The 24,248-nt window shown below is 34.9% G+C and overlaps 1 protein-coding gene across 2 annotated transcripts; it reads left to right on the top strand.

Annotated features, from left to right (window-relative positions):
- The first annotated feature begins 14,924 nt into the window (after nt 1-14,924).
- Nucleotides 14,925-23,790, top strand: prr5l (proline rich 5 like). 2 transcript variants are annotated; one of them, XM_046859836.1, is made up of 9 exons: nt 14,925-15,121; nt 17,076-17,229; nt 18,878-18,958; nt 19,125-19,173; nt 20,197-20,254; nt 20,523-20,563; nt 20,732-20,866; nt 21,113-21,224; nt 22,507-23,790. In XM_046859836.1, exons 2-9 carry the CDS (start codon nt 17,117-17,119, stop codon nt 22,851-22,853), a joined length of 936 nt encoding a protein of 311 aa, XP_046715792.1. In that variant the 5' UTR covers nt 14,925-15,121; nt 17,076-17,116; the 3' UTR covers nt 22,854-23,790. The 2 variants fall into 2 exon arrangements, with proteins under 2 accessions (XP_046715792.1, XP_046715791.1); XM_046859835.1 differs by having other exon boundaries at nt 20,472-20,563.
- Nucleotides 23,791-24,248: the final 458 nt, after the last annotated feature.

Below are 24,248 nucleotides of genomic sequence, written 5' to 3'. Positions count from 1 at the left end.
TGGTCAATGACCTGAAAAGAGCTGGGACCACCTTTTTCAAGGTTACTGTTGGTAATACACTAAGACGTCATGGTTTGAAATCATGCATGGCACCGAAGGTTCCCCTGCTTAAACCAGCACATGTCCAAACACGTCTAAAGTTTGCCAATGACCATTTGGATGATCCAGAGGAGTCATGGGAGAAAGTCATGTGGTCAGATGAGACCAAAATAGAACTTTTGGGTCATAATTCCACTAAACGTGTTTGGAGGAAGAAGAATGATGAGTACCATCCCAAGAACACCATCCCTACTGTGAAGCATGGGGGTGGTAGCATCATGCTTTGGGGGTGTTTTTCTGCACATGGGACAGGGCGACTGCACTGTATTAAGGAGAGGATGACTGGGGCCACATATTGTGAGATTTTGGGGAACAACCTTCTTCCCTCCGTTAGAGCATTGAAGATGGGTCGAGGCTGGGTCTTCCAACATGACAATGACCCGAAGCACACAGCCAGGATAACCAAGGAATGGCTCTGTAAGAAGCATATCAAGGTTCTGGCGTGGCCTAGCCAGTCTCCAGACCTAAACCCAATAGAGAATCTTTGGAGGGAGCTCAAACTCCGTGTTTCTCAGCAACAGGCCAGAAACCTGACTGAGCTAGAGAAGATCTGTGTGGAGGAGTGGGCCAAAATCCCTCCTGCAGTGTGTGCAAACCTGGTGAAAAACTACAGGAAACGTTTGACCTCTGTAATTGCAAACAAAGGCTACTGTACCAAATATTAACATTGACTTTCTCAGGTGTTCAAATACTTATTTGCAGCTGTATCATGCAAATAAATATTTTAAAAATCATATATTGTGATTTCTGGATTTTTTTTTTTTTAGATTATGTCTCTCACAGTGGACATGCACCTACGATGACAATTTCAGACCCCTCCATGATTTCTAAGTGGGAGAACTTGCAAAATAGCAGGGTGTTCAAATACTTATTTTCCTCACTGTATATGGTTGGGGTTTGTACAATATGAACAGAATTGTCTGACCATTGTTATCTATAAATAAGGCTCATGTGTGTTTTTAGTATCATTCTGCATCGTCTATTTCAACATGACCAAGGGATTCAGTGTCTTTGGGCTGTCCTCTTCATCAGATGTGTCTTCTTGTTCAGGATCATACTCCACATCATCCTCATCCTCAAAAACATCCTCCTCACTGTCACTTTGCTCTCTGTCCACAATACTTACTTTTATGACCAAAGATATAGTCAATAACATCATAGACAGCTCATATATTTAGTGTATGTGAGGTTATTGACCATATCTTTGGTCATGAAATCAATATTGAGGACAGAGAGCAACGTGACAATGAGAAGGATGGTGTCTGAGGATGAGGATGATGTGGAGTATGATCCTGAACAAGAAGACACATCTGATGAATATGGCACAGATGCTCAAAGAGAACTCAAAGAGAGCTCAAAGTGACATTTCATGGTCATCAATCCCTTATGACAACCAAGGCAAAGCACCGACTGAGAACATCATCAGAATGACTCCAGGGCCTACTAGATATGCTGTGTCACATTTTCGTTATCAAGACAGCATTTGAGTTATTTATACCACCATCTAGTTAGAAAACACACCTGGATGTTTACATGTGGCTGTTGGTTATTGCTGGGGTGTACGGATCTTGTAATGAGGCTACAGCAAGCTTATGGGATTTGAGTCACCCTGGAGTATTTTTTGAGTATTTTCAAACTGTCACTTCAGATCTTTCATGTGTTTTAAGAGTTATCCTCTTTGACAATAGAGAGGCAAGAGCTGCTCACCAGGTAAATGACAAGCTTGCTTCCATTAGGGATGTTTGGGACAAATGGGTGGAGCACATGCCACACATGTGGGAAACATATATGTAAGGAGCACACTAAAACAATCACATACTGTGATTCATGCATATGAACACACACACACCTTCAATTAATGTTCAGTATTAAAAACGTAAATTTTATCACACATGCACAAACACACAAACTATGTTGTTATTGTTTAATGTTCATTTTGAGAGAGAGAAAAACATGCTGTTGTTAGATTGTTGTTTATCTTTTTCCTAACATAAAACTGTGTGGGTCAATTTTGACCCATAATACAACAGATGTCACTATGGCTAATAATATTAAGTGGAAAAAAAACACAAGTGATTTATTTTGGAGGTATGTTCCAATAATAATTTATTATAGTCAGATAACAAATACCCATCGGCTTCACTATAACAAATATAATGAGTGAATTTAATTTTTTTGTATTAAAACAAGTGGAATATTCATATGTAAATAATCCATGTTGCCAAATAAATAACATTTAAAACAATGTTTACATGGTTATCAATGCATACAAAGTTAGCTATAAGGTAAAAAACAATATTGGATGATAACCATTGCTCTTTGAGTATTTTGGGCTGAGTTAAGTAATGGGTCAAATTTGACCCGCTAACACAAAATACGTTGGCAGCTTTCTAACACATTACAATGGTGAAATAAACTGTTCTGATTTTCTAAACTGATCACAAACATCCAGTTCATTTAATATATTTAGCACTTAGGGTCATATGGGACTAATATGGTTTTGTCTATGATCTCTGAGCATTGATAGATCAAAAACATTGATAGTTCCACGTACAGTAAAATGTTACCTTGAGACATACTGTATGTATTTAAGGATGTAGCAATCACAGTCAATTTGCAAGCATTTCATATTCCTAATGCCACTAATTAAAATAAAACAATGATTCCTGAGATTGATCCTCTTAAATTCTGCCTTATTTAGCAGTTTTGAGACTAAAGCACTTACAGCTGAGATTGTGGAACTCAAGACACGTCTCATGTTGCATTGAAAACATTAACATGCTGACTGTCAACTCTGACTGTTTATGGCTGACTATAATTGCTAGCAGTAAAAATAAACAGAATGTGGAGAAATCACAGTTGAAGGAAGGTGAGCATCTGGGCTGGCAGCATTACCCTTGTAAACTGTAAACACTATGAAATATGTTTCATGTATGAAATAATTAAAAATAAGCATTTCAGTGTCTATTAATTAAGAATAGTAAAAAGCCCCAAGAATGAATGCTCATATGATATTGACTTACTGTTTAAGAATATATTTTACTGAGATATATAATCACATGACAATATTACATTAAGAGGGACTGTGAAAAATACTTAATGTAGCACTACAATGTGGCACTTTATTGTTAAGAGGTCACTTGATATTATTTTAATTTTAAATGCAGCATAAATGTATACCTGTTTGTTATTATTACTATGCAAAGCACAGTAGGTCATTTTCAAGGCAAGCCATAAAGCATAATTTCAAGAGGAGATTGTATTGAGTTTGTTTGTATGTCTGAGTCTGTTGGTAGATGGACAAGGTGTGGATGTATTGTTTTGTTTTTATGTTTGTTTGTTGTTTGCGTTTATCAATTTAAAGTGAATAGAATTTGGGTTTGTGGGTAAGAAAAGTTGGCAGGCAATAATTAGCTACATTAGCTAAGTCATGTGAATAAGTCAGTTGAAATAACTCAGGGACAGAGTTACAGAGGTAGAACTGATATTACTTTGCACATTATAAATACTACAGACAAATAGATTCATTAAAAAACTTCTGCTTGCAATACCACTGGCATGAAAATACTTCAACACACTTGTTCAGGTTCCCCTAGATATTCAGTTAACTTTAAAGCTCCCCTGAGCACCTAAATAACAGCATAGAACTCTTTTCAAATAGAGCAATGTTTTCCTCAATATTTTGAATCAAGAGAGACAACAGCAATAAAAAAAATAATAATCCCAAGCACACTAGCAGGTGTAAATAACACACACACACACACACACACACACACACACACACACACACACACACACACACACACACTCTCTCTCTCTCTCTCTCTCTCTCTCTCTCTCTCTCTCTCTCTCTCTCGCTCTCTCTTTCTCTCTCTCTCTCTCTCTCTCTCTCTCTCTCTCTCTCTCTCTCTCTCTCTCTCTCTCTCTCTCTCTCTCTCTGCTTTAAGGGTTAAAAAAATAATCACCACTCCTGTTGGGAAGGACACATTTGAAAAGTGGAAATTGCAGGATTCCAAAACACATTTGAGCTACCGTCGCAAGTGGCTGTTACAACACAACTCACTAACAGCTGAGTGTGAAATAAAGCACCCTATGTGTCAAATAATTCAGCTATCTCTAAAACAACAAATCAGAAATGTTTGTTTGTGCCATGCTGAACTTGCTTCCCGTTCGCCTATTCAGTAACTGTTCTTTCAAAAAGGTGAATGTTATAATCAGGTGAAAATTGAAACCGAAGTCAATGCTTATTTGCTGCATTAAAAATGTATCTTATAAAGACACAATCATGTCTTAACATAATGAATTTGCACTTTATGTATTATTACACTGCACAGAAACTATAACTAACCTGTTCCATATTGTGATCCTGATGGCACAGAAAACAACTATTATCTAAACCACCATGATATAAAAAAAAAAAAAACTAGCATAATGTTTGGAAAGCGATTTTATTCTATTATATCTATAATATAAAATCTAATATTGTTACACATTGCTCTAATTTCCCAACATTACAGATAAAAAGAAAAAAGAAAAATATAAAATAAAAGGCTCTACCTAAGTGATAATCTGCTGTGATGGTCAGGGGAAGCATGTCAACAAATCCTCATATGGTGGATCAGATTTGAAAGCTTCCTTTAAAGTATTTTAGGTGAAAATAATTAAACATGCACCATACAGTATCTACTAGTTTCTGTCAGTGTTTATGGGCAGTTTTGTCTATTATTTTCGTATTTTCAGAGAAGAAGATGACGCTTCCAACTTTTATAAAGCTTCTTATTATAAAAGATTTAGTGTCACTTTTGAGTCTACAAAAATAAATCAATAGCCAAGAAAGCTGGATTTAGTAATGAAACAAAGTCTAATAAAGCCAATCTTTAGATCTATAAATAAAAACTTTATTTCATTGCTTCAGCTGAAAAAGCATCTTCGGGGAATTCTTCCCCCTGCGTCAGTTAAAAGGCTTTTGTAAGCGCTCTTGCTTTATAATTCTCTCTCTCCCCCCCTTTCTCTCTCTTTCTCTCTCTCTCTCTCTCTCTCTCTCTCTCTCTCTCTCTCTCTCTCTATGCAGAATATCAGGTACATTATGCAGGGTAGATGTGTCAAATTCAGCTTTTGATGGTCCACAACAATACTGAAATATGTGTTTCCCTCTACTAATACAGTAAATTTATGCCTTGTTCTTTATCTGATTCTGAGTTTATACTGAAATATTGAATATGGTTAAATGCTATACCCTGGAGACATTCTGCTGGTTATATAATGCTGAGCATACACAAGTCAATTATTATTCCTGCACACATTATAATTTGCTTCTTCTATTCAGAAGCAAAAGATTATTCTAGATGAATTCATCATTATTTATAGTCTCAAATGGTTGCAAATGGCATTCAAAAAGTTTATTCCGGTGCCTGTTGATTTAATATGACTTGCATGATATGACAAACATTTTTAGCAAATGTTGTATACACAACTATGTTAGTTGAATAAACCGGTTTGATCTTATGTTATGTTAATTTTCATTCTGATTATAAATTACTACTCTGGTGCTTCACCAGACGACCTCAGATATTGGTGTATTTTTTTCTCAGGGGAATAGATTGTATTTGATGCTAATTTTAAAATCCTATAACAAGCTACTCACTCATCAGCAATTTTCTTTTATGTTTTATGGTGGGACATTCTATTCTTTTGTTTTGTTGAAACTGTTTGTACTTGATATGACATTAGAATGTTAGAGTTGTTCTTTGTATCTAGTACAAAACTAAAGTAATATAGTAATCTAAATATTTTTGAAAGTCTAGAATATCTTCTTTACCCTTCCTATTTGGCCATATTTATTTGTATTATTTTGTACCTCATTGTCTACTAACGGTGTATTAAATTTAACAATTATGTCAGTATAGAGTACAGAAATTGGTCTTTCATTTTAGTTTAGTTTGGAAACCAAAGTTTTTATACATTTAAATACACATGCATATAGATTAAATAATGGACATATCAAATATAGTTGGGTTATTTCAGATGCAGGGAGAATATAGCAAAACAAAAGACAATAGGACAGTAAGACTGTGTTTGGGAGGGTGGAGTCTTGGTGGGAATACACCCTGGATGGAGCATTAACCCTTCACAGGGCACCATGTGCACACACATTCAACCCAAAAGGTAATTTGGCATACCCAATCAAAATACTGAAAAAATAATGAAACATATGAAAAAACTAGCAGCTCAAGCTGGAATGAGAGACTGTGAATTGCCAACATTTTTCTTTATCATAACCATTTTGTTTCAGTGTGATCAAATTGACATAGACGAAAATCATCCAATACATCTTAAATAAAAATTAATCATCTTGAATGGCAATGATGGATGAATGAATGAGTGTGTTGCACAGATGATTCTGCTTTTTTGAGGTGCATTTCTTGGTATCCAAAATGATTTGCTAATAAAAATTAATTTGTTTGTCATTTAAATGATCATTACCATTATTCAAAGGACTGTCAATTCAACAGGGCTGCTGTTTTTGTTGTTGTTGTATTGTTATTGTTATTAATGTGTTGTTAAACACACAGCTTATCTAGCACCTAGTTAGCAGTTATTTCCTCCAAGATCCTTCTAATAAATTTCACTAAAATAAAGTAAAGTAAAGTAAAAGAAATACAAGGAAAAGAAATACATTTATTGCTAGTAATAAAGTTACTGGAATTGTGCCATTTAAGTTCATGCTTAAGTGGTCCTGTGAATAAAATACTTCTCTGTGACATGTTCAGCTGTCCATTATGGCCTGCTTAATGTTCCATAAATATGAATGAACATCTACAGTTGGCAGTGGTGGCCTTGACAATAGTGTAGGGATGAACTAATGATTCATTTTAATTCATGCTTTTAGTATGCACTTATCTAAAATTATTTTGAAGATATGAAAAAAGCTAGATTTGCTCATGTAAGACCATATAAGAGGAAAAACTGAATTAAATTAGACATTAAGGAATTGGACAGTGGGAGCTGTCAGCATTGACTAAGGCCATATACATATAAATGATCAATTCCTTAATCAAATACAGTTACTTCATCCCACATGTAGTTTAACCAGATCAGATATAACCTCTCTCTGACTCCATTCCTAGGTAGCAATTAGTCCTTGCATTTGCCCATTTGTTAATCTCTTTATGTTTCTCTCCATCACCTCCCATGATTCTGTGTGTGTCCATGTTCCATATAAAGAAGATTAAATTAAGTTCTTATAAAAGCAGACAGAAACCTCCAGTAACAGATGATGGATTTGATGCATTTGAGCATTAATTAATGGTTTGAATTATATCAATAGTGGTTTTTTTATTGCATTCAATATTTTAAAATGTATAAGAGTTCAGTCCAAAATGACCAGTGCTGAATTAACGCAGACACCTTTGTTTCTGGTTTGTCATCTACATCTGAGTTTAAAATGCAGTTCACATACAAATTTCCTGGTTTACTTTACAATTGTATTACTCCTTTTCTAAATAAATTAGTTCAGAGATTGAAATAACTATCAGCTGTTTGATAATCAATAAAGATATAGGGCTGTTTTTTTTTCTGTCTTTCTCTTTGCTAGGAAAAAAACAAACTGACAAGGCAATCAGCTTATTTTCTGGAACTGTTTGTACCAAATTACCTCAAAAGCAATTTCATCACATTTTCACTCTTTATCTCTCTTTGCTTCTTTCCTTTTCTGTCTCCAAAAAATAAAAAGTTTGATCATTTCCTTGATAAGTGGCATTAGCTATGTGTTGATGCAAGGAAATTTAATGTCAGTGCGTAGTAATACATACAACATTCAAAAAGCAAATAATATGAAAATATTGGTGCATTAACTATGCTAAAATTATAAACAACATAAGTGGATAGTGGTCCAAATGGAAAAGTCTATTCTGAATGGCTCACAAGGGATTTGCTAAGATGATGCTAAATGGTGAATGATGATAATGATTCATCCTTTCATTCGTTTTTCCCAACAGCCATGCCTCAGTACCGCAGTGGTTCCAGAGGGATTCACCACTGCATCCATAAAACAATTTATATCTGACGCAATTTTAACAACAAAAATTGTTACAGCAAAAGCTGCTTTACATAAATCTATATGTACTCTAGGTATAGATCCATAATCAGAATGTCTGTGGTAAGAGAAAGTCTGAGATAGCATAAGAGAAACCTAAGTGGCTTAAAACATGCTCAAAATAGAATAGTTGGATTATAAATCATTACAGTTTACAAAAAAATGTCTTGCTTATAGAAATACTTATTTTCACTCATTGCTGATTTATTTTGTTTGTTTATTTTTTCAGTATATTGTAGTCACAGAATCTCCCTAGAGGTTGACCACACCTTCTGTTAGTCTGCACACTTGCAATATTCCACTTTAGGTGTGCAAAATACAGATCTCAGACTCCAGGGGTTGCAAGCTTCCACTAAGGTCTATTTTTTCCAATCACTTTTCCAAATGTCCTTTACTACTCAGTGTCCTAGTTGGTATGTGGTTAGGTAGTATACATATTCTTACATATTGCTTGGTTGCAAGATCCATACAGCTGCTTTACTGTATTTATTGATTTGTTTGAATGTTTTTAGTTTGATTGGTTGTATGTTTGTATATCCATTTGTCCATTCCTGGTCAGCAACATTACTGAGGCATAATGCAAAATGAAAATCAGCAGAAATAGCAGAATTTCCCTGTGGGATTGTTGAAGCATGGTAAAGTGCAATTAAAAAAATAAATAAAAGAAGAATCAGTACCACATGTACACTACAGTGAATGTCTTTGCATGATTAACTTGTTTACCTTGATTAGCTTGTAAAGAGCTGGAGCATATAGGGTGAGTTTTATGGAGCAGACAGGCTTAAGGACCAGGCTCAAAGCAGCTTGCCAATATTGGTACAGCATTTGAACAATGTAGTGCCAGTGTTAATTGTGTTATTATTCAAGATTTTATATAACACATCCTCTAGTACCCCTTTCACAGAAAAGGGGTAAATAAGACTAAATAGTATATAACATTCTTCTGATTTCAATTTGTATTGTTTCATAGTATGTTTTTAGTGAATAGAAGAAGTGAAGTATATAAACCTCTAACAGTAACAATAGAATACTATTACAGTAACAATACAGAATAGTGAAATGTCCAAAAGAAAGTTCACATTATTACACGTTAAAGATGTGTTTCCCAGAGAAAAAACTAAGTTGCAGTCATTGCAGAATGACAACTTCAAAGTGCCAATTCTGTGTGATTTGTTCGACAAGGGTGATGGAAGCCTGCAACGTTACTGGATGCCAATGACACAGAAAACTTAAACACTTAAAATTAAATTATCTGGTACCGCAGGTGAGACACCAAAATAATTACCCACAAACCTGCTGATGTGAACACCCAGTCAGCAGAAGAACTCCCCAGACAAAGATTGGCTCAGGAGTTATTTCTTTCCTCTGGGATTGTGCTCTGGAGAATTTGCAGGCCAAGTGTTTTAGTTTGCCATCAGGTTTATCAAACAAGTCACAAGACATATTTGGCCCCATGCACCTACCCTGTCATTAATGAAAAGTTTCATTGTTATGTTCTGCTTGGTCATGAAGCACAAAAGGCTGAAAAAAGTAACAACAATTCTGTTTTAAGCTACATTTTTCTGACTTTTGAAACGGAAGTATATTTGTGGATACCACTGACCATGGGGGAGACATGGACATTCAGCACCAGTGAAAAGTGAGTAAATGTGAGATGTCAGGAAAGACAATTCTACTCCAGCTTTCTGCTGGGAAATTAGCTATTCTTGAAGGAGCTGAACATGCCTGCATTATTGTTGTTATATGTAATGAATAAATGGTACCATTTCTACTTAAAAGTTAAAATGGGTCAGGTAAACATGAATTATTTAATAATTTTTTTTCATGTGTTTAATATTTTTTCATTGTAAAATTATTTCACTTTACCATTTAATAGAAAGTTTGGTTTGGACTTCTCCCTCATCACACATGCAGTGGTGCTACACAAGAAGCCTCTATGCTTGGCAACTCAGCAAAGACCCCTTTTGATAGAAAGCACTGTCTGTGGAGGGTATCAGAGAGTCTCATTTATGTGGAGCAAGATTATTCTTAGCCTTAGCAATGGCTGGATTAGTTTCTTTCTCCGTCACAGTTCTTTTTCCTGTGTTACAATTCTTTAGGATCACCGAATGCTAAGAGGGCTCAACACATGTTCATTAAAAAAATATATATTTCAGCTAATACTCCCTGAAAATATGCACATTCATTGGTTATTACCACCATTTGAAAGTAACTTTGCTACATCTTTCATGGTTTTATTGTTCATCTGCAATTTATGCAAATAACCATAACAGTTGTAAGTATTTTAGCCAATTACCATATGGATTTTTCCAATTCTTTTATCTATTACTAGCCCCATTTACTTAAAGTCACTGATTAAAGCAGAGTACCATGTACCTCCATTATTTTTAAGCTACAATCATAATTTGAAGCTCCATACCTTAACACACATCAAGATTATTTTCTGTACTGGCACCAGGGTGGTGAAATAACCTTTCTAAGTGTATATATATATATATATATATATATATATATATATATATATATATATATATATATATTCTTCTTAAACACATAAATAAGCAGAGACCCTACAATGTATTTCATGTAAAATTTACAAAATATAAATACTAACTCTCAAACTAACTTGGTTCTAGCAGTGATTAAACTTTATAACATTGTTTGTCTCTAGTATATTTGTACTATTTTCAACGGGGCAATGGATGATAAAGCACTTCTGTGTTTTTCCTTTGGGCAAGGCTACCTGTCAAATGTAAATCTAAATTCTTAGTTAACTAGAAAACTTTCTTAACTAGTGTCAGGCATCAAACCAAAACAGTATCATAAGGTGGTCATTCATTTTTCATCAAATAATTAGAATTTTCTTATACTTTTTATGTGGCCTTTACACCTGTATGTTCTTATATACCATGGAGATGGTGCTTGTTTTGCTCCTATAACTTCCTTCACTGGTTTTGAAGCACAGTAATTTTCCTAACAACCTTTTCTTTTAGGGTGTGTAAAAATTTAAAATGGAATAATGTATATGTACTGTAGGTGTCATTTTATAGCCAGTATCATTCATATTCCTCTAGAATTCACTGCTATGGACAAACAGAAAAATCTCTACATGTTAATGTACACACACACACACACACACACACACACACACACACACACACACACACACACACACACACACACACACACACACCTGTACTTAGAAAACTGGATTCTGAAGCAAAGATTGCATGATGAATGTATCCCTTGGTTCATACAGTGAGTTCTGTGCTTACAAAGTTAAGTTGAACTGAAGGTATTATATGTATGATAACATAATTATGATAACAGATCTAAGAAAGTAAGGATAAAAGTGTAGTTTGTAAACAACAAAAAACCTATATAATGTTTCATTCATACAGACCACCAGAGAGACACAAAATGAAAAATATAACAAAGAAAATGTTGCTTCTTTCAAGTTGTTAGTTGGATTACTTTCTTTCATCATAAATCACTTAAGGCAGAATATGTTCCTGTCCAGAGAAAATATCTTTCTTTGTGTAAAAACTAGCCTAAATAAATCTTTGTGAAAGACTAGCATAAACCCTGAGGTCAGGACCAGAGGTCTTACTGTGCAAATGATTGGTCACATCCTTTAGTATTTTTTTTTTGCACCTGCTGAGTAGAAAGTAGATGGATTAGCACATTTATATTTTATTATTTCTTTTTTTTTAAAGAAAAACTTCCTATTCATTCAAGATAATTACAGTATTTTATAAAGTCATTCTGATAATATTCTGACTGGAACCTTTTTTTCTGCTGAGTGGTTTCTGAAGCAAGGGTTTTCAATACCAGTGCCTGTTGAACTGTAAAAGAGGTGAATCAGGCAGAGTAGGGATTACATGTAAAGAAAAGCTATAGAGCGATATGTCTATAGATGACAGGTAAAACCTTTCCCAAAAAAAACCTTTAAAGATTAAAGAAGGAAACTATTTGCATTCAAGAGCAAGCTTAAGTAGATGGTTCTAGCTAGAGCCCAGTGAAATAATTCCTAATAATTCATCTGATATTTTTAACGGATATCTTTCAGTAGATATATCTAATATATTATTATCAGATAGCCATGTTATACAGCCCAAACAAACATTTCGAAAGACTTAAGCAATTCAAATTGGTCTTATATTGCCATCTACAGTGCATTATAGGATAAGTCATACGAACTTTGATGAGTTTACTTACCACATGAAAGGACCACATAAAAACACGTGTTTCGGGAAAAATATACATATTGATAATAAGTATATTGATAACTAAGCTGTAAGTTGAGAAAATATGAATCCAGTTATATATGAGTATAAGTATCTGGGGTCAACAATGCAAAGAAATGGAGAGTGTGTTAGAGAAGTGAAGAAAAGAGTGCAAGCAGGGTGGAGAAGAGTGATAGCAGGAGTGATTTGTGATAGAAGAGTATCTTTAAGAGTGAAACGGAAAGTTTATAGGACTGTGGTGAGACGGATGTTCCGCAGTGGCGACCCCTAACGGGAGCAGCAGAAAGAAGAAGAAGAAAAGAAGAAGAAAAGAAGAAGAAGAAGAAGAAGAAAAGAAAAAGAAGAAGAAAACGAAAAGAAAAATAAAAAGAAGAAGAAAACGAAAAGAAAAGAAAAAGAAGAAAAAGAAAAAGAAAAAGAAGTAGAAGAAGAAAAAGAAAAGGAAGAAAAAGAAGAAGAAGAAGAAAAATAACAATAATAAGACGAAGAAGAAGTAAAAGAGCATGAAGAAGAATATGATGAATGAATGTATGAATGAATGAATTCAGTTACATTTTATTCAACAATATTTTTCATTAAATATGAGCATAGGCCATGTATTTAAGGGGTTAAGTTTTTGTGCTAATTGTATTATTTTTCCTGAAGATAAAGTCAATTTTTATTTTTGTGTCAGATTCTGCTGCCAGTTATTAACTTTTCCTCAGTGGAAAAACGCGCTTTCTCATAAAAATCATAATGGCCAAAAATTAGCTTCTTCCATCTAATGCAATACAATTAATTCTAATCGTGGCATTGTGGTTTTACAAAAATGATTTTATTGAGTAACTGAAATGCTGATTACATAATTTCTCTTTTAAATCAAACTAAAAGGAACAGAAACTCCTGTGTACTAATGCTTAATGTAACTCCTGTATTCAATTGTTGCTTTCGGTGCAATTACTTCTGGTCGGTTGGTGGATATTTGATACTTTATTTTGCAGTAGTCCAATGAATTTTGTGTTTAAACGGCTAAACGTGTTGCATTATTTGTAGGCTTCTTTGGAAAAGGATATAAAATAAATGATGCACATAAAATGTAAAAATATATTAATATCTTTATATGCTTAACAAATGTGGGTACATGAAAATATATGCAAATAATAACAGTAATCAGATCATTGAATTGTTTCGTTTTGTGGCTTTCCGGATGCAGGTACACAGGTTTGACCACTAGGCGTCACACGCGTGCAGTGTTAATTTAAAGTTTGAGAAAAACTCAAGTTTTTTTTTCACCCATAAATGCCCAAGTCAGGGTAAAAAATATCAAAGTTCTTCGACATAAACCAAGCAATCTGCATAAAACAAGTACAGCTGGTGAAGCAGATATCAGAAATATCATGTGAATGATAATGGCCTCAAACCAGATGTCATCAGTACAGTAATGAATCAGCAGAGTTTCTAAAACTAGGTTTATATACCATGAAAAAGAAGGTGAAATTGTGAGGAGAGAAAATATACTTGTAGACTGTAGATTTAATCTGAAGGCTCAAATACAACCCAGTTAGGGTTTTTAAAGCATACATTCTTAATTTAGGGCATTTGTTTTAAAATTATTTCATATCCTGACTTAGCAAAAACTGTATGGTAAACAACATAAAAACACAGTGAAGCAATGAAGAAAATGTAAAAAATTGTGTTTTTACTACACTAAACAATAATAATTAAATATAAATATATTTAATTAACTTGAGTAATATTATTAACATTAATTATTAAAATAAATAATTAAACTGTTACTGTTCTTATTTTAATTGGAGTGTGATAACCAGTCTGGTCATTCTTCTCTGAGCTCTCTCCTCATTAAAACATGTCTTTAACACAACTGCTTGGATTTTTTTCACTGGAAAGTACTGAATTCTGAGTAAATATCCTGCATGGCACCCACAACTATCCCACTGAGATCACATTTTCCCAATTCAGATTTTTTTATTGATTTTAATATTCAATCAATCACAAATCACAGGCAGACAGGCAGGCAGATGATTAGATAGATAGATAGATAGATAGATAGATAGATAGATAGATAGATAGATAGATAGATAGATAGATAGATAGATAGATAGATAGATAGATGATAGTTTGTCCTTAAAATTTAAAAAAGAAAAAAAACTGAAAAACTGGTGTAAAGCCAGACCAAAAACGATTTAAGTGCCTGTCCTTTTACACTAGCACACATGACTTCAGGACTTTGGAAGCTCTATATCTGATGGTATTGTTCACATTAATCAGCACTGAAAGAGAGAGAACACATTCGTCAGAAATATCTGAAGCAAAGGTGCTCTAAGAAAGTCTGAGGAGACACTGTGTGGAATGAGACTCTGCAGTGTTGATAAGAAACAAGACCCAGAGGCTAAACTTCAAATTAATACGCAAAACGCGTATTCTGTCATGAAAAGTGCCACTTGTGTGCGGATCAAGTGAAGCAGTAGTGTGTGACACACTAACTCCTCCCACACACACACACACACACACACACAAAGCTAGTTCACTTAATCGTCTTGCATTCAGTCTTTCAGTCTTTACTGCTTTAGCGGCCGTATTTTTAATGTTTTGACGGACACTTGCGTCTTTCTGCAGGATCTAAGAGAGGAATGTGTGAGAAACCCTGAGACAACTTTATTCAAGCTGCGAACAAGGCTCGGTGAGTGTGTGCGTGTGCGTGCGTGCGTGCGCGTGCGTGCAGGCAGCTACATTGTCCGAGATGCAGTGGCATTTCTTAGTAGCAAACATGATCATCATTTTCGTTGTGAATAATTGTGTCATCGTTGAAAAGTTGAAGGAAAGTGAGATGCTGCTGTTGCTCTATTTGTTTTGCCAACTTAAAGAGAATGCCGTGATGCTCCAAGTCTGAGAAAGTCAGCACTGATGTTGATCTCAGCTACGAGTTAACACTTAAAAAGTCATGAGTACTTTCTATAACTTCATGAACCGTAATATAGAGAAAAGTCTAAGTGGGCGTTATAGTTATGAGTGGTACTGTACGACTGTAACTGTACTCTCCTGAATAGTCCAGCTTATTCAAACTTCATCCAAAACTAAGCTGGTCAAACAGGTAAACCAGGTAATTTTCCACTTTCCTGATTACTTGACCAGCCCTAACAACAAATTTTTGTGTTTTTTTTTCTCTACCTCGCATAATATAGTAAGATAACATTTCTTGAAATAATTAGTCTATAATATTGCATTAGTAGCAGTAATTCACACAATGTTTCTATCTACCAGAATTATCATCTGGCAAGGATAGCCTACCAGTTTGACCAGCTTTTCCTGTGTTTTGGCAGCTGGTAGCTGGTCAGCCTATCCTGGATTTTTCAGCAGGAAAATGAAACCAATATTGTTATTATTATTTTTTCGTTTGCAGGAAAGCATGAATGGTTTGTTTTCTGAATCCTATTCAAATCTCACAGTTCCCTCAAATATTACTGTTGCTTTCATGTGAGCTAAGCTAATCATGACATGATCTAATCAAGTCCCTGCTCAGTTATTGGACCTATGGGTTTAATTTCATTAACTGGTTTAACCCTCATGAAGGTCTTCTCATGACAGTATATTCATAAGCTTAAAAAAGTTAAAAACACTCTATCTAAACTGCCTCAACACAGTAAAGGCCCAGATGTAAACAAACTATAAGTTGTACCTCATGACTGGGGTCTGGAGGGAATGCAAAATAAATGGAGGTCTGTAATATAATATCATGTGGATGGATATCATGCCTTTTCATTGGAAAGCTATCATTATAGTGTGTTTCCAAAAGCCTAAAGGCTGCTCATGAATCAACAGAACAGGGCATAATCCTGCCAAGCTTATATGCCCATGTTTACCAGATGGCAAGCAAGAGTGTCTTTTTCGTTTACAGTCTTCTTGTTATGCCTTTACTTAAGCTGTGTAATACATCAGGTTGAGTACAGTTAAAGGAAACTGGCTTCTTGGAAAGTGGATTCTAGTCTTTAGGTTTGTTTTTTAAACAAAGTTCCAATGTACTATATAATTTTTTAGCTAGTTATTCACTACAAAATCCATATATCCTGGAAATATTTCTTTTCTTATTCAGTTACATTTAGCATTTTGGCACAGTATTGTCAAACTTTTTTAGACTGTTGAATCTGGTATCAGATGTGCGTAGGATTGAGTGTGCTGGGGTGGAGTGCTGCCTGGATATGTGTGAGCAGTATGGCCTGAGTCAGAAATGTACAACACATTCATTAAATATGCGAGCAAGGGTTGATGAGGGAGGGATGACATGAAGGAGACAGCTGTCATATTCGCATGCATCAGCAGCATCGGAATTCTGTAACAGACCACTAATGTTCATTACTTGAATAAAATGAAAAACGATACTGTATAAATATACGCCAGACATGCTGGCACATCATCGTGCAGGGGTTAGGCAGGAAGAGTTCAAACTAAAGGAAGTGAGCTCGGCTGTTTTAGGCGCTGTATGTGGCTTTCAGTATGACATACATATATATCTTTGTGAGTCACCACAGATAAATACAGCACAAACAACTCTAACCGTTTCTGTACTGAATTCTCTCACGTGAGTTACTTTCTACAGAGGAAGTACAAGCTGACTTGAGCTTATTTGAATCCACTAGTGTTCTACTGTAACCTGGTGGCCTTCACAGTCTAGTGTGTGATGGGATCTTTTCGGCGTCCACGCTTTATGAGCTCACCAGTGCTGTCAGACCTCGCCCGCTTTCACGCTAGTTCACCATCTCTACAACTCTCCAATGCAAGTATCTGGAATAGGTGGGTGTAAGCTTCTGCAGATACATAAACATCCTAATAATGTATAAAGGACTTTGGAATTTGCTTCATGTAATACTGAATGATTTTTATTTATTTTTGTCCTTTAAATAAAACACCTGAAGATTAAAATTTAACCAGATTCTGTGAACCTTAAAACATAAAATAAACAAAGTACTTTCTATATATACATTTGACTGATTATTGTAATATTGTCATAATATACAGAGTTACAAGTGAGACATAATTATTCAGATTTTACAAGGCTATTGTTTTAATGTAGGGATTTAAAATATATAAAGCATGCAAGAGTTTATATTTTGTTGTCAGTATAATACATGCACATTTTGTGCACATCCAAGCTCCAAACAGGCTTCATTGCAGGCTCTTGTGTTGTTACAGTAAACTATACATAAAATTGGTCAGCACCACTATTGCCATTCTTTCATTTATGGTTTGTGTTTATTACCTTTTGCCTACTGTGAATAATCACGAAGGACTAGTATACGCAGCAGCTCTATTTTTTCCAAAATGTCTCAAAATTGTAAGAATTTTAACTGGGTTCTACAGAAGAGCAAACTAGAAACAGCCCTGGGTTGGAGTGTTGCTGCAAATGTCAACCAAGAGGTGAAAAAATTATTGCCTTATGCATCACCATATGAACATGATGAATGTGTTGTGGCTCACATGAACTCATTAATTCTGCTAACTTTTTTTTTGCCTACTTAAAGTGTATTTGACGCTGATGAACAGAGAATACTCGTGGTCAAAAGTTAGATAAGCGATCAAACCTCTGTGCCACTATTTTTGAACAACTAGAGCCAATTTTTTTAGACTACTCTATTTTGAGTTTCCTGTATGTTCCTGTAGCTTCACTGCTGAATACTGTCACAACAAGCTGTTTGTTGACCATGAGACACCAAAACTATTCCTGTCTTAGCCAGGTGAAACACATTCAGGAGGTTGTAAGGACAATTACTTAAAATTAACTTTTTGTTACATTGCATATCACAGCTCAGAGGACATATGCAACAGTGAAACAGTGAAAGTAAATTCTTCCTCAATTTGTGTGCTTCTTGCAAAATATATAAAACCTTTTTTAATAAAAATTCCTCTTTTTTAGTCAAAATTCCTCTTTGACTAAACACACCTAGCTTCTGATTGAACTTTAGTAGAGTTATATCACTGCTAAAGACACATGGTCATACTAAAAACCTTACACCTTTAGTTGTATCGTTTCATAGTTTGCATATGCTATAAAAATGTACAATTGGATGAATGCTGACTGGGCACATGTACGTGGAAAAAACAATTAGTCTATTATGCTTTTTGCCCTCTTTGTATCTGTCTGGAAACAGGGCTACTGCTGCCACACACTCAGGAAATGGTGAGCAGGATGTTATTCACTTGTTTAGGGGTATAGGGCTGAAAATGAAGGGTATGGTGGCTTTAGAGACGGAAATACACATCCTCATTTAGACAGAAAGGATTTGTGAAGGAATGTGGAACATTTCTTGAGGAAGTTCTGCCTATTATCAATGCATGACTGTGCAATTTTGACTGCTTGTTGCGTGCTGAAATTTCCATATTAAAAGGGTGTAGTGAGAGCACATTTGGATCTAGAAGCTGATTCACTTGATGTTCTTTTCAGTGTCCAAACTGCTGTCATCAAAGTATTTCAAGAAGGAGGGCTACAAGCCAATGAGCTGTATAGTCTGAATGAAAGCATCAGGTGGGCAAAAATAAACAATAAATGTCATATCTGCACTGAAATATTAAATTTCGTTTTTAATGTTAATGTATCATGTTCTTTTTTCATTTTGTAGTGCAAGCTTAATTGTGACAGGACATTATGGATTTTCTGCTCATATCGCTCTGTTATATCCGTGTGTTCTCAGGTGGCTTCAAAGAACAGAACTGGGTTCCTTCATTACAGAATACTTTCAGGTGGAACATGTTATTTCTTTTGATAATGAACTGAAAGGTTCACATGAAAAAAGTTGAAATGTTTGCCTTCAATAGTTATAACACAAAATTTAAATATAAAAATTAATATTGTTTCCTCTAAAACAATTATTCCTCTCAGAATTGTTTATAATAGTATTTTTAAAAAAACAGCACAGCAAAATTAATACTAATTGATAGCATAATTTTAGTATTTAATATTTTGTACATTTTAGTAAAAATACTACAAAGTATTATACATTTAAAAAAATGTAAAAAAAAAAATCTGTTTGTATGAAATACCTTAAGTATCAAGGATATTCAATAAAAAAATGTAAAAGTTAGTTTTTCAATTTGCCTGAAGGAGGACATTAGCCATATTGATCTGCCCTATACAGTGAAGGGTATAGTAAAAAAATAGTCAGGTACATAGTTTCTGAATGACACAATTTACATTTTTCTATGGTTTTTGAGTTTCACAATCACCAAAGAGAAACACATGCATAATAACACATTCTCTGGAACTGTAACACAAAAAAAGCCCTTTTTGAGAACAACCCAAAAAGATCACACCGATAGCATTAATAGATATGAATAGAACCACACTGTGAACTATGTGTTAGAGTCACACAAGTAAAAGTGTTTCAAGCATGCTATCAAATAAAATAACCTCAAATTTGCATAAATATCATGCAAAAGATGGCTCCAGAAACATAATATTAATGTTTTGCAATGCTATCTCAGTCTCCAGATTTGAACCCTAAGGGAAACATGCTTTTAAATTTAAGATGGACATATAAATAAGATACAAAGCATCTTGAAACTTTGTGTATGGTGCTCCAACATTGTCTCCAACCTTTTGAAAAGTTGATTACTTGTTAGACTACTCCAGATATAGTTTGGAAAATGGTATTGCTGTATAATAAAAATTATAAAAAATAGTGTAAATAATGACTGATTTTTTTATATATGTTTACTTAAAAAAAAAAAAAACCTTTAACATTATTTTATTTTAATTTTACATAGGATCAACTTTTGAACAAAGGACTGGCACATATATTGGAGAAAATCCAGCTTCATGAGGGTCAGTACTGAACTATGTACAGGTGTTGTTATAATGTTTATCAAGCCATTTGAATATAGCAGGTCAAAAGATTATTTTTTATATTTTAGAAATATTGTATGGTGGTGAATGTATTTTTCTGACTCAGGTATATCTAGTTTGAACAAGTTATTGTGGAGTAGTATGCTAAATATAAGATAAGATTCTCTTCTGGTTTTTTTTTTTTTGTACTTTCCAGAAGAAAACTGTCTCCAGGTTTTGTCTGAGATGTGGATACATTTTTTCACAGAGATCCTGCCAACTCTTCAAGCCATATTCTATCCTGTACAGGTAACTGAGTAGTGTCATTTACTAAAAATGCTGTTAGCCAGACCTAGTCCATAGACAATGTGGTGATTGTGTGTGTGTGTGTGTGTGTGCGTGTGCGTGTGCGTGTGCGTGTGCGTGTGCGTGTGTGTGTGTGTGTGCGCGTGCCTGTGCGGGCATGCATGCTCACAGGGTCAGGAACTGACTGTGAGACAGATGGCTCTGCTGGGTTTTAGGGACCAAGTCTTGCTGAAGCTTTCTCTAGAGAACATGTTGCATACCACCTCATACCCTCCTGCCATAGTGCAGATGCTTCTCATACTGCAGGTGGGAATTTTATTATATTGTTCCGCACTTTATTTAAAGACATTCATATATTTTAGTGTTCTGCTGAATATTTATGTGATGGTGGCTCATTGTTTCATTTAAATGTATTTAAATAAAACTGTGTTCAAATGCCATATGCACTCTAAAGAGAATTAAAAAATAAATGTCAACTCACATATGTATGCCCACATGCACACACATTGCACAAATGTACAATGTAGCACTCAGTTACTATATTTATCACAGGGCATTCATGAGCCTAGTGGGCCTAGTAAACAGTACTACCTTCTAGAGCGACTAGTGGATATGGTGATTTCACCTTACCTGAGTAACTACCTCTACAGGAATTCAAATTCAGGTAAGATCTTACATTATTCCAGGGGTGTTACATGCCACACCCCACAGGCTACACCTCAGGTATCAAGTTGGCAGGACCAAAAAAATCTGTTTAATAAATCAATAACACTTAAACAACAAATACGTTCATTAACAATTTGAATTCTCAAATGAATTGACCACTCATTGTGTACATGCACATTTACATTTATACAATCTAATCAGCTAATCATGTGGCAGAAATGCAAGGCAAAAAAGCCATTCAGATCTGGGCCAAGATTGGCTGGTTTGAGTATTTTAGAAGATGTTTACCCTCTTTACAAACACTGTTTACAACCTTTGCAATCCAAAAAGCATAATCAGATTGCACAACACATAAAACATTGTGTTGGATAAGATACAATAGTAGAAGACCCCAACAGGTTGTGCCACTGTCAGACAAGGACAGGAATCATGGGCACAGAATCACCCAATCTGGACAGCTGACTGGCAAATGTTCAGGTGATTTTTTTTTTTTTTTCTTAGCTTCACCTGTTCATTTGACTGCCTGTCAGCCTGCAGGCCCTCTGCTCACAGGGCTTTTCTTGTTTTTTCTTTGTATCATTCTGTGTAAACTCTAGAGACTGTTGTGTGTGAAATTCCCCAGGAGATCATAGTTTCTGGTACAACAATGTCACTTTTAGAGTCACCTAGATAAAAATGTTTCCCGAAGCTCTTAATTTGAATCTGCATAATTTCTTTTATTGTGTTCTTTCCATACGATTGACGAATTGAATAACTGCATAAAATAAGCAAGTTTTTCCTATTCAAATGTACATACAGACAAAGCAAATGAACAGGATTAAATTCATTAGAGAAATTCAAATGATAATTATAGGCAACTAACATTATATTACGTGAACATAACTTTTGAGGAGTGATTTGGCTATACTGTAAAATTTTACAGTAGCTTCCTAATGAAGAATTGTATACAATTGTATAACTTTAAACAGTTGTATACAATTGTATACAGTTCTTCAATAATGAAAAAATGTATACATTTTTTTCAGTAGCTGATAGTAGTAGTAGTAGTAGTCCTATGATTAGTGCTCTAATTTAGTGGAATAACAGAAATTATTTATTGTTTATCTTTCAATTGTATTATGGTGCACAATTCTCAGTTTATTTAGTGAGCTAGATTAGAACCTTTTCCAGACTGGCTCCAGCCTGTGGGTTGTATGTTTTACATTCTTGCTTTAGATTATTACAATTACATGCCATATTCATACTGACATAATAACCAGCCCTTTCTACTCTTGCACCAGAGTGTCATTCGGAAAACTCTACTTTGGAGAGTGCACCTCACTTTGGCCAGCCAGAGATCACAATCACACATTTTGCTGCAGAATCGTTGACGCCTCTTGTGGAGCAGGAAGGCGAGGCATATTTGGAGAGGACTGGAGGAATAAGGCGCCACACAGTTGCCAATGTTCAGTCAGACATCCAGTTTCTCTCCCTGACAAACCGAACTGATGGTGGTGATAATGGCCAGGTGTCAAAAGCAAAAACAACTGCTTCCCCCAGGCCTTTCCCCAATCAACTGGTAATACTGGACTCACAGTCAACTGCAACAAAATCACACATATTGCAAAACTCTGCTGAGATGAGCTGAAAACTGATTGCTAATGGATAATGGAGTATGCTTTTCAGCAAAATGTGATAATGTCTTGTGGTACTGACTGGTCACTATGAACACTAAAAGGCAGTGCTTGACTATCTGGTCATGCAACATGCTGCAGACCAGATAAGTAAGAATCATAATATAGAACCAATCCTAGAACTGTCATTATTTCAGGTATTTATATTAATTATATTACTGGAGTAATATGGATTATCACAGCAGTTAATGTTAAGTTTGGGCCAATTTTTCTGCCTAGAGTGTTCAGCAGCATACCACTTCCTCAAAATCAGATAGTGGATCAGCTATACATTTGCAGAAGTAGTAATTTATTAGGTGTACACAAAACAATACTTAACTGTGACCTGTACATATTTTACCTTTTGGTGGAAGAGGGTATGCTTTTTGCATTTTGCCAAAGTTTCTGTTACAACGCATTTTGTGTAGATGAACAGCTGTATTGCTTACTTAGAAACTACATTATTATTTGGTTGAATGTTTAAAGCATGTGGGAGGGTTAAAGAATACTATAATTAGCTGAGCCGTGTCCTGTATTTTGCTCTAAGAGCCATGCTCTTTTTCTGCTGTAGAAGTGGCAAATCTATGTGAAATTTCTGCTCTGCTGAGCTTACACCGTTTACACAGATGCATTAGGCATAGGTATTAGGCAAAATCTTTTCGCGCTTTAAGCTATTTAGGATCATTGACTTGACTACACTGTGTGACACTTTCTTATTTTGAGCCATTTTACTATGTAATGTAGAATTTGTTTGTGGTGGAGTTGCTGATGTACTCGTAAAAAGAGTAATTTATTTAATGAAATGTTTTAATCTTAATTATAATTTCAGTTTGGGTGTATTAACAAATATTGTCTTTCAATCGATGTGCAGTGTTGTATACATTTGTAGTAATAAAGTGTCCCTTTGTATAATATTGTATTCTTGGTCAGTCACTATACTTTTTATAGATACAATCATGACTGCATGTCTAAGGCACCTTCAACACACATCAAGTTTCCGAGCATAGTAGTGTATTATGTCTTCACTCCAATGGGACACTCACAGTAGGTTTGTTTCCTTCAGGGCTAAAATCAACTCTTATTCAACGTGGTGTTCCAAGAATAGAAAAGCAGTTAAAGAGCTTTAGTGGCCTTATTTGAATGCTGATCCTTGCACAGAAAATCTGTGTGGCAGTGTTGCAGGGTTTGACCCTGCTGAGAAGAGTGAAGGTGATACTTAATGAGAGTATGACCACAGATAACAGTACAAGTGGAATATTTTGATCTGTGTACAAAACAGTTTTGATTTGACATTTTATAAGCCTTACAATTTACTGAAAGATTATGGAGAAGAAATACCACTCCCCTGTTTTTTTTTGGTTAACAGCAGA

The sequence above is a fragment of the Silurus meridionalis genome, chromosome 10, assembly GCF_014805685.1.
Source record: "Silurus meridionalis isolate SWU-2019-XX chromosome 10, ASM1480568v1, whole genome shotgun sequence".
NCBI classification, from domain to species: domain Eukaryota; kingdom Metazoa; phylum Chordata; class Actinopteri; order Siluriformes; family Siluridae; genus Silurus; species Silurus meridionalis.
The sequence above is the reverse complement of the archived record's forward strand: the minus strand, read 5'-3'. Positions and strand labels throughout refer to the sequence as shown.

Excerpts from the sequence above, each read along its gene's own strand:
- prr5l (XM_046859835.1), top strand. The coding sequence starts at position 17,117 with ATGGGATCTTTTCGGCGTCCACGCTTTATGAGCTCACCAGTGCTGTCA. Across the intron at positions 17,230-18,877 it reads AATGCAAGTATCTGGAATAG|TGTCCAAACTGCTGTCATCA; the intron begins GTGGGTGTAAGC and ends TGTTCTTTTCAG. Across the intron at positions 21,225-22,506 it reads CTACAGGAATTCAAATTCAG|AGTGTCATTCGGAAAACTCT; the intron begins GTAAGATCTTAC and ends CTCTTGCACCAG.